Below are 12089 nucleotides of genomic sequence, written 5' to 3' on the forward strand. Positions count from 1 at the left end.
ATTGATCATGTTAATTTTTCTTTTTAGATTTCATGTGCAAAAAAAGGCTGATTGTCAAGCACAGCTCACACAGAACACACTTTCAAACCAAGCAGCATTATTTGTCTTGTGGTGAATCTGCATGACCAACTTGAACTAGTTGCATGGGGAAATCTTTCTCCTTCACACAAAATTTTCAATCATGTGGATTCCTACTGAAATGCTTGAATTTTACAAGATCCACCAAACAATGAGCCTGTAGTAATTGGCCAGTTTAGCTAGTTTAAAAAAGGTGTTGATGGGGCACCTGTGCATTCTGGCATGTCCCCGGTCCAGGTGCCATTGACAGTACAATGACGGGTGAGCAGGCCGTTGGAGAAGTAGCCTTCTCTGCAGGAGTAGGTGATAGAGCGGGAAAACACAAGTCCATCATGGAATTGGATCATGGCGTTGCGGGGAGTTCCAGGGTTGCCACAGGACACCACTGTGAAAAAGACAACAAGATAACATCAGATGGGATGCAAGATGAGAAGGGTACATGGTCAGCGTAGAACATGAATCTCAGGTTCAATGGAGGCTGGCACACTGCAAGGCATCTAAACGGGACTTGCACCTCCCCCAAACTGGACAGTTATTTGTTAATTTAGTGTGTAATTAATAAACACATTTACTGCAGGAGATTTCATACATTAGACAATCCTCTGCCCCAGGACAGGGCAGATGGAGCTTATTCATGGGTGTGTGCCAATAAAGAGCAGGTGGGCATACACTCACAACCAGGGATGCCACCAATATGGGCAAGAGGTTTGAACACTGGAGACCTGCCAATGAAAACAAAAAGCTTGAGCGCTGAATAGCAAGCTTAAAACATCTAACAGCAAACTAGTGATTACCTGTTGTTATTATGGCACACCCCAGTGTCCTTTGGCTCTAAAAAGGTTTCACTTCAGAATACATATTTTATATTGGACACCAAGGGGTGACCCAACACAGCACCAAATACGTATATTGGACAAACCTAAATTTCAATGGTTTCATGCTTTGGGCAGCAAATTTACCACACATTGTGGTCGGCATTAACCCTGGGGAATCAGGGACATGGACAAAATTTTGTATAAGAAAGTTTGCAACTACATGTCAACTACTAGTCATTAGAGTATTAAGGTGCATTCACTACTTAATACGGGTGATTTTGGGCGACACGAGCAACCGTGACCGTTGGCGACTGGATGGGGCGTGTCCAGCGATGTGACAAAGTTGAGATATGTTCAACTTTATGCAAATGAAGATTCACTCTTCAGTGCCGAGTCCGACCGAGGCAAGATGACTGAGAAGCTCATTTTAGCTGTCAGAAACTGTCCTATAATTTATGATATGTCTCTGTGTACATACGGTGATACTCGCTGTGCTGACTCCGAGTCTGAATGGTTTTGTGAGCCTAGATAGACAGGCATTAGCCCTTTTGCTGCCGTTAAATAGCCACGATGGAAAAGAACAATCGCTGTTTCTCGTTCATCTATAATATTACGCATTTTACGTACTGATTCCATTTATATTTAGACTTTAGACGTTTGTTTGTAGCGGCAAGAAAACAAAGCCCAGTAGTTGATGACCACTATATCACATTATTATAAAACATACCTATTCTGAAAAGAATGGTCAATTTCCTCATATAAGTGAATGCTGAGACATCAAACATTTGTGATGAGGACATAAATGAAAAAATAAAAAAAGTCTTCTTGATCTCCCCTTGCACAAGACAATAAGCTTTTTATGTTGTGTTCAGGATGTAAATTTATGAGAGGGGGTTTAGGCTGTTATTGATTTTCTCTTGAAACGTCTGCATTTTCTGAGAATCTACCTTTTAAGCCACCACAGTTTGCTGAACTGGCATGGATAACAATAGCCCAAGGGTCAAATCAACAGAGAAACACAAACTTAGACACACACACATTTCAAACGCACAACCCGCAGGCTTTTGGAAGGTAGGAATGGATTCAGATGACAGTGTGCTTTGTAAGAGATGCAAAACTAAAAATATCGCAAATGTTTAGGGGCGACTGTTAACAAGATGTGAGATGAAACAAATGGCTGGTGTTAAAAAAGTGGAGTAAGAAAAATGGCAGGCATCTCCACATGGGTAATTAACCTGGGTTTTTTGCTTCTCTGACATGCCTTTCTTTGGGATGTCAGCCTGACTCCGCAGGCACTTTACACAAACCAACACGAGCAGAATAATAATGCTATTTAAGAGAGAAGGAGAGAGTGCGGACACAGCAGCACAGTGTCCAGGGGACCAGCAGGGTCGGCACAGTTGTCTGGGCAACCTGACTGGATAGTGCTCAGCATGTTGGGAAAAAGAAAACACGGTACATGTGGAAGTGTAACATGTGTACACCCCGGGTGTACTGAGCCACTTTAAAGCTACAGCAGAGAACAGACGGGAACAATCTAGATGAAAATAACTTCTCATCAACCACTTTCTATCTCAGTCTGTCTGTCTGTCTCCATCTCCCTATCCTGTTTTGCACAAAGTTAAAACACAAGGGAATTTGTGTGAAGAATCAAATAACTCGCTGTCTGAGAAATTTGCATAGGCTACAATTCTGGGTAAAGCAGAATCTTCCGGAGGCAGAAGCAATTAATCATGCATTTTCATCCACATTCTTCTGCAAAAACCCAGGTTTCATTTTTCTTACCATGGCATTCAGGCTGGATGCCCACCCAGCTCCCGTTAGCCAGGCAGGTCCGTTCAGAGGACCCCTTCAGAATGTAGCCGGGCTCACAGCTGAATCGTACAACGCTACCTACGGAGAACTCCTCTCCCAGACGGATCCCGTGCACTGGAATGCCAGGGTCTCCACACAAACCGGCAGAATCCCCTGAAACAACACACATATGAAAACTAATGAGCACTTGAACTCTTATTTTTTATGTGTACAGCCGGTGTCTCAAACCTGTGATATAGTCTCATATGGCAGTGTTAACAATAGGTATATCCCTACATCGAGCCTGCAACATCAATTTTGGCTTTTTGTCATTTTGGTTTGGCCTTAAAAATTGCACATTTATATTAATGTTTTGAAAAATGAAATAAAAAAATCAAAAGAAAAACAAAACTGTAATATATATATATATATATTGTGCTCAATGGACAATACAGGGATGAGTGAGTGATTTTGGACATAGCTTGCATAACCAATGGACACAACTCAAACTAAATCACTCCTATTTAAATCAATAGAGTTGTCTATACACCTGAAGTACCATGAGTTTAAACTCTTGGTTTAATGTCCATGTACAATAAAAAATACCCTCAAACTAGTCCAATATAGATCCTTTGACAGAGAATGCATGGAAACCTACAATCTAGATACCCCGCAGGACATTCAGACTTCCTCTCTATTACATTAGGTTTTTATTTAAAGAGGTTAACTGAGATTTACACAAGATGATGAGTAATTTCATTCATATTTATTGAACAACTCTCAGCGGTAGACCTGGCATAGGAGATGAAAAAGAGGCATCACAGTGGCTTGGTTTAGGTGATAATTTACTTTGGATAAGAAAGCACCAGGGACAGAAAATTTCCCTTAATTTCCCCGGTCATAATGCCGACGTGTGCACTCCATGATGTTCTTTAGTAAATCCTCTTATTTTGATCCTCTGATGCATTTACAAATGATCTTTCTATTCCCCATATATCCTCTGGTAATGCTCAACAAACAATCACTAATTCAATATGAATAGTGAGTGTTCTGGTGAAGGGCAAAGTAAATATTAAAGAATTACTACTATTTATTTACCGCATATCGTTTTAAGAAACTCACACTGACAGGGCAGTTACTAACCACTAGATGTGCACTTTAAAAAATGCACTTTTTGACAGCTGACAGAAAGAAACTGCAATCTTTTGAGAAATGTGAATGTTATGAATTGTGACATAAACCTGTCAGTGGTTTTACAGCCAGGGATGAAGCTCTTCTGACATATCTGAGGGTTGCAATGGTCCGATGTGTTTATAGTGGAGCAGGGCAGCTCATTACCTGGCAGGCATGTGGGAGTGTGAATCGCCAATCCCAATATGAGAAGATTAAAGCAGTTTATGGTGGGTGGGGGGTAAACACACACTCGTCGCCCTTCCGGACGCTGTATAGATGGCAATATTGTATTACCGCCCACTGATCTGAGCTGTAATCCTGAAGCCATTGATTCATGATCTCACACGCTTACAAGACCTCAGAGATGGTGTCATCTCAAATGTGAAAAATGGCAAACTATATATACATTTAAATTTATAAACTTTGTAAAAATATTCCCTTCTTTTCAAGTGTATATTCCCTTGTGAGAGAATCTGTGCGTCTGTTTCAGTTTTACAAAAACATAAGAGAGTTAAATATAAGGAAAAAACTGTTTTATTAGTACTTTGGTTTAGTACTGCCCTGAAGACACAGCATAACATATTTGCATATACTCCATAAGAAAAAAATATTTAACTCAATTTACACAAATTATCCTGTTCAAAAGTTTTCATAGCCTTCTTATATCACTGCATGTTTGAACATCAGTAACTGTTTGTAAGCTTTGTGATAGTTGCGTGTAAGTGCTTGCTTTCATGAGTGGTAAAGCTGGATCTCAACATCATATTGTCACTGCGAAGAAGAGCTCAAATGTGCAGAGCATGCTGGGAAACCAAAGAACTTGCATTACCTGAAGGATTTTTTATCAGTTTCACTGCTCAAAATAGGGCCTCAAAATGTTTTGAAATAATAGTAGGTAGACTCGTGTAAATACAAAAATATTATAGTTAAATATATTTCTAAAATAATATTAATATAATAAGGTACTAAATAAAAAAAAATGAAAAATATGCTAAAAACATAGATGATACAAGGAGCATGTAAACCATTAAGCAAAATTGTAATTGTGTGGATAAATAATGCATGTTGAATAGAGAAAAGATTTAGAGTACCAGAGCAATGTGGCAGGGAGCCGCTCCATTGGCTATCCAGCTGGCACATGCGGGTGGTATTGCCCACAATGGTGCGCTGGCCGATGCAGCTGAAGCGGATAACAGAGCCCACAGTGCGTCTGTCCCCCGAGATCTGTGCATACGGAGGCATGCTGGGACGATCACACAGAATCACTGCGGCACACAGGAAAACAGACAAACCTTACCCAGAGTGCACTATGTCAGATCACATGTATAAACACATCAGAGTAAAGCAGGTTATGGAATTATCTGAGTGATGGTTTATCAGACTAAGATGACTCACAGAGGCACTTGGGTAGGGAGCGGTCCCATGTACCATCTCCCTGACAGCTCAGAGTGCTGGTGCCCAGCAGGTAGTATCCAGGGTTACAGTTGTAAGAAACTGCGGTCTGGAAACTGTAACGATGAGGCCCGCTGGGCAGGACCTGTCTGACACCATTTTCCACATGTCCCGGATCAGTGCAGTTCACAACTAGAGTGGGCGAGAGAAAGCGGGAAAGAAATAATAAAGAAAAAAATAAAGAAAAAAATAGAAATATGATGAATACTGTTGAGAAATACACTGCCATTTGAAAGACTGGGGTCAGTAAACTTTTTTTTTTTTTTATAAATTAATACTTTTATTCAGCAAGGATGCATTCAATTGATCAAAAGTGACAAAGACATTTATAATGTTACCAACAAAATTCTATTTCATATATTTTTTCATAACAGTTATGATAATAATACAAAATGTTTCTTAAGCACCAAATCAGAATTTCAGAATGATTTCTGAAGGATTATGGAGAAATGATGCTGAAAATTCAGCTTAGCCATCGCGAGACTAAAATAACTTTTAAAAAATATTGTTTTATTTTAAATTGAATGAGCACAATGTTTCAAAACATTTTTAAAACATCTTACAGACTGGTTATGTACTTCATGACACATTGTGCCTTTATCACAATCTTAATCTTAATCCCATGATTAATTGCAATTTCATTTAAAATACCATACGGTACATTTCCATCTTGGTGGTACTATCTTGGTAATATTTAAGGGACTTACTGTACAGGAGATATAGAGTGTATGAATGTATATACATACCACCCCCCCACCCCCCATGTTTGTGCCATTAATTGATTTGTGCAATTCCTTTAGTGATTCGTGTAAAACAAAAGTCGCCAAAAGGATAAGCCAAAAGGAGGCAGAGAACGAGAACACAGAAGGACAAAAGGGCATGATGGAGAACCTAAAGAAGAAATCAGCAGTAATTTGTATTCATTCACACACTGGAAGAAAACAAAAAGTACCTAACAGTGAAAGTGCAATTGAGCAAGCCAAGGCAAGAATATGGGCTATTATGTTAAACTGATTCTAACGAATTAAGTTGAACACACTTCTGGTGGCATTTTATGTGCAATTATGGTGAAACAGTGAAGCCAAATGAAGAGGACAGGCTTCATTATTTGACTCCAAAGAGTGTCCCTTCTGCCATTTGAGGCCAGCAACATTCCCTTAAAACCTCTCTGTTAGGGACAGCTTGTCAACAGAATTAGACTTTCCAGAGTAGTAATGCATGCTAATGTCCTTTAATAGCTCTTAACAGAGCCTGCCAAAGCCATTTCTATGAAGCCACCATTTATAACTTAAAAATACTAGCTTGATTTTTAACTAAAATGCTATTAGCTGTTAGAAATAAATACACAAATGAAATCAATAAAAAGAAAAGAACAAAGGAAAACAATCTGCTTTTTTCAATCTGATTCAAATTGATGCTCCCGCTTCCCAGTGGCAATTTTTGAGGAGAGGTGGTTCAATTATCTGCAGATCTAAGTCTATTCAACTTATCTGTGTGGTTTAGAAGGCCATTTTGGAGATAGAAGTGGCTCGCTCCGACACAAATTGGTGCTGATTAGCAGGGCTGTGCAGAGGCCTACTAAATTATTGATGCAGCTCGGAGCTCATAGCATTTTTTACCGGCTCCTTTTGTGCCATTAAACGGACGTCTTCCCACGCTCTGTGCTAATGACAAACCATGATGGAGAGGAGACCGTGGCTGATATGATCAGACCACTTCAACTTCCTCAGTCAGAGTAAACACACATTTAGAATCTAAAGAGAGGGAAGGATTGAGGGGATGATTACTGCAACTTCAAAGATTCAAGGTAAATCAGATCAGATTATATATAAATCATATATACTGTATATATATATATATATATATATATATATATATATATATATATATATATACAGTACCAGTCAAAAGTTTGGAAACGTTACTATTTTTAATGTTTTTGAAAGAAGTCTCTTATGCTCATCAAGCCTGCAGTTAAAAAAACAAACAAACAAAAAAACAGTAATATTATGAAATATTATTACAATTTAAAATAATGGTTCTCTTTTTTAATATACTTTAAAATGTAATTTATTTTTGTGATGCAAAGCTGAATTTTCATCAGCAAGTACTCCAGTCTTTGGTGTCTTATGATCCTTCAGAAATCATTCTAATATGCTGATTTATAATCAATGTTGGAAACAGTTGTGCTGCTTAATATTTTTTTATAACCTGAGATACTTTTTTCAGGATTATTTGATGAATAAAAAGTTAAAAAGAACTGTATTTATTTAGAATAGAAATCTTTTGTAACAATATACACTACCGTTCAAAAGTTTGGGAACAATAACTATTTTTTTTTAAGAAATTAGTACTTTAATTCAACAAGGATGCGTTAAATTGATAAAAGGTGATGGTAATGATTTATATTGTTAGAAATGTTTTTATTTTGAATAAATGCTGTTTTTATGAATAAATGCTGTTAACGTTTTACTAATCAATTAATCCTGAAAAAAGTATTCCAAAAAAATATAATAAACAGCACAACTGTTTCCATCATCGATAATAACTGAGTATCAAATCATCATATTAGAATGATTTCTGAAGGATCATAAGACACCAAAGACTGGAGTACTTACTGATGAAAATCAAGCTTTGCATCACAAAAATAAATTACATTTTAAAATATATTAAAAAAGAGAACCATTATTTTAAATTGTAATAATATTTCATAATATTACTGTTTTTTTTTTTTTTAACTGCAGGCTTGATGAGCATAAGAGACTTCTTTCAAAAACATTAAAATGTCACATGTCTGTCTTGTCTTGTTCTGCACTTGGGTGTTTGTTATGTTGTGCCTTGTGCTTGTGTCATTGTTAGCCCCGCCCTACTTGTTATCTGATTATTGTTTGAGTTCTCCCACCTGTTCCCCCTGATTAGTTTCCCTTTATTAGTTCCCTCTTGTTTGCAGTCTGGGTGGATCGTTGTCTCTGTTTCCCCCCGTGTTATGTTTTGAGTATTTGCCTGTCTTGTTGAGTATTTGCCTGTCTTGTTTTTCCCCCACGAGGGAGTTTTGGTTTTTGGTCTGTTTTGTTGTTTATTCATTAAAATTCCTTTTTGCACTTGAATCCTCGTCTCACCTTTTGACTTCCCGTGACAGAACGATCCACCAACTATGAGGATTCAGCAAAAGGATTCCTGCCCTCACCTGGAGCGAATCCTGAAACTTAACGGGTTGGTCTCCCTCCGACAGCAGGGGACCAGGGTGAAGGATTTCGCCCGGAAATTCAGCTCGGCTGCAGAGGGACTCGGGCTTGGGGATATAGTCCTCAAAGAGGTATTTAATCTTTGTTTGGATGTTCCCTTGCCTCAGTGGGAGATGAAGGGGTTGGAAATTTTAGACTTCCCGGGTTTCGCTATGTATCTCCACCATCGTGCTCGGTGGGATACATCGGACCCGCCTGCATCCCCGCTGCCCAGCCCAGAGAATGCATCCCCGCTGCCCAGCCCAGAGAATGCATCGCCGCTGCCCAGCCCAGAGAATGCATCGCCGCTGCCCAGCCCAGAGAATGCATCGCCGCTGCCCAGCCCAGAGAATGCATCGCCGCTGCCCAGCCCAGAGAATGCATCGCCGCTGCCCAGCCCAGAGAATGCATCGCCGCTGCCCAGCCCAGAGAATGCATCGCCGCTGCCCAGCCCAGAGAATGCATCGCCGCTGCCCAGCCCAGAGAATGCATCGCCGCTGCCCAGCCCAGAGAATGCATCGCCGCTGCCCAGCCCAGAGAATGCATCGCCGCTGCCCAGCCCAGAGAATGCATCGCCGCTGCCCAGCCCAGAGAATGCATCGCCGCTGCCCAGCCCAGAGAATGCATCGCCGCTGCCCAGCCCAGAGAATGCATCGCCGCTGCCCAGCCCAGAGAATGCATCGCCGCTGCCCAGCCCAGAGAATGCATCGCCGCTGCCCAGCCCAGAGAATGCATCGCCGCTGCCCAGCCCAGAGAATGCATCGCCGCTGCCCAGCCCAGAGAATGCATCGCCGCTGCCCAGCCCAGAGAATGCATCGCCGCTGCCCAGCCCAGAGAATGCATCGCCGCTGCTCAGCCCAGAGAACGCATCGCTGCTGCCCAGCCCAGAGTTCCATCCACCATTAACTCCGTCCAGACCTGAACCCGCACCTCACCATCGAAGACGGCGGAGGAGGAGGAAGACCTCCGGCCTCCTCAATGTCCCGGAGGATTCCGTTGCGGAGGAGCCAGAGACTGTTCACGTCACGTCTGCCCAGCCGCTGCTCAGCCCAGAGAACGCATCGCTGCTGCCCAGCCCAGAGTTCCATCCACCATTAACTCCGTCCAGACCTGAACCCGCACCTCACCATCGAAGACGGCGGAGGAGGAGGAAGACCTCCGGCCTCCTCAATGTCCCGGAGGATTCCGTTGCGGAGGAGCCAGAGACTGTTCACGTCACGTCTGCCCAGCCAGAGACTGTTCACGTCACGTCTGCCCAGCCAGAGACTGTTCACGTCACGTCTGCCCAGCCAGAGACTGTTCACGTCACGTCTGCCCAGTCAGAGACTGTTCACGTCACGTCTGCCCAGTCAGAGACTGTTCCAGTCACGTCTGCCCAGTCAGAGACTATTCATGTCAAGTCTGCCGAGCCGGTGTCTTCGGACAGGATGGCCGCCGCCGAGGGTGTTCCCGTCACATCTGCTGAGCCTGTGTCTTCGGACAAGATGGCCACCGCTGAACCTGTTCACGTTGCGCCTGTCGAGCCTGTGTCTTCGGACAAGATGGCCGCCGCCGAGAGTGTTCCCGTCACGTCTGCCAAGCCTATGTCTTCGGACAAGATGGCCACCACTGAACCTGTTCACGTTACGCCTGTCGAGCCTGTGTCTTCGGACAAGAAGGTCACTACCAAGACTGGGTCTTCGGACAAGATGGCCGCCGTCGAGCCTGTGTCTGAGCCGGTGGTGTCTGTTCCTGAGCCGGTGATGTCTGTTCCTGTTCCTGAGTCGGAGCCAGTGTCTGTTCCTGAGCCAGAGCCAGTGTATGTCCCGGAGCCCGTGTCTGTCCCTGAGTCGGAGCCCGTGTCTGTTCCTGAGCCTGAGCCCTCAGTGACCGCGACACTGGCCATTATGGCCACAGCCATGTGGTGTGTGTGGGCTACACACACACTTGAGCCGGTGGTGTCTGTTCCTGAGCCGGTGGTGTCTGTTCCTGAGCCGGTGATGTCTGTTCCTGTTCCTGAGTCGGAGCCAGTGTCTGTTCCTGAGCCAGAGCCAGTGTATGTCCCGGAGCCCGTGTCTGTCCCTGAGTCGGAGCCCGTGTCTGTTCCTGAGCCTGAGCCCTCAGTGACCGCGACACTGGCCATTATGGCCACAGCCATGTGGTGTGTGTGGGCTACACACACACTTGAGCCGGTGGTGTCTGTTCCTGAGCCGGTGGTGTCTGTTCCTGAGCCGGTGATGTCTGTTCCTGTTCCTGAGTCGGAGCCAGTGTCTGTTCCTGAGCCAGAGCCAGTGTATGTCCCGGAGCCCGTGTCAGTCCCTGAGTCGGAGCCCGTGTCTGTTCCTGAGCCAGAGCCAGTGTCTGTCCCTGAGCCGGAGCCCGTGTCTGTCCCTGAGCCGGAGCCCGTGTCTGTCCCTGAGCCGGAGCCCGTGTCTGTCCCTGAGCCGGAGCCCGTGTCTGTCCCTGAGCCGGAGCCCGTGTCGGTCCCTGAACCGGAGCCCGTGTCGGTCCCCGAGCCGGAGCCCGTGTCGGTCCCTGAGCCGGGGCCAGTGTCTGTTCCAGTGTCTGTTCCAGTGTCTGTTCCAGTGTCTGTTCCAGTGTTTGTACCAGTGTTTGTTTCAGTGTTTGTTCCAGTGTCTGTTCCAGTGTCTGTTTCAGTGTCTGTTCCAGTGTCTGTTCCAGTGTCTGTTCCAGTGTCTGTTCCAGTGTCTGTTCCTGAGTCGGTGGGGCCTATTCCAGTGTCTGAGCCGGTGGTGCCTATTCCAGTGCCTGAGCCGGTGGTGCCAGTTCCAGGGCCTGAGCCGGTGGTGCCAGCCCCAGTGCCTGAGCCGGTGGTGTTTGTTCCAGTTCCTGCGCCCTGGTCGCCCGAGGGGTCTCCACCGCCGTGGCCGCCCGAGGGGTCTTCACCGCCCTGGCCGCCCGAGGGGTCTTCACCACCGTGGCCGCCCGAGGGGTCTTCACCGTCCTGGCCGCCCGAGGGGTCTTCACCGCCGTGGCCGCCCGAGGGCTCTTCACCACCGTGGCCGCCCGAGGGGTCTTCTCCACCCTGGCCGCCCGAGGGAAAGTCTCCGCACTGGCCACCCGAGGGGAAATCTCCGCCCTGGCCGCCTGATGGACTGTTTGTGTCTTCCGTCCCGCCCTGTTCTGTCCGTCCCGCCCTGGTCTGTTCCTCCCGTCCCGCCCTGGTCGGTTCCTCCAGTCCTGCCCTGTTCTGTCCCTCCCGTCCCGCCCTGGCCTGTCCCTCCGTCCCGCCCTGGTCTGTCCCCCCCGTTCTAGTGGAGTGTCTGGAAGCCACTCCTTTAGGAGGGGGTTATGTCACATGTCTGTCTTGTCTTGTTCTGCACTTGGGTGTTTGTTATGTTGTGCCTTGTGCTTGTGTCATTGTTAGCCCCGCCCTACTTGTTATCTGATTATTGTTTGAGTTCTCCCACCTGTTCCCCCTGATTAGTTTCCCTTTATTAGTTCCCTCTTGTTTGCAGTCTGGGTGGATCGTTGTCTCTGTTTCCCCCCGTGTTATGTTTTGAGTATTTGCCTGTCTTGTTGAGTATTTGCCTGTCTTGTTTTTCCCCCACGA

General features: G+C 44.9%; 1 protein-coding gene across 1 annotated transcript in view; it reads right to left on the bottom strand.

Moving 5' to 3' along the window:
- The window catches only part of csmd2 (CUB and Sushi multiple domains 2), a 323103-nt gene that overhangs the window by 19393 nt on the left and 291621 nt on the right, over positions 1-12089 (bottom strand). The window contains 4 exon segments of the mRNA XM_081376365.1: positions 287-463; positions 2679-2861; positions 4952-5125; positions 5256-5444. Of these exon segments, the coding sequence (XP_081232491.1) occupies positions 287-463; positions 2679-2861; positions 4952-5125; positions 5256-5444 (723 nt within the window).

The sequence above is a fragment of the Scardinius erythrophthalmus genome, assembly GCF_964197995.2.
Source record: "Scardinius erythrophthalmus genome assembly, chromosome: 10".
NCBI lineage: Eukaryota > Metazoa > Chordata > Actinopteri > Cypriniformes > Leuciscidae > Scardinius > Scardinius erythrophthalmus.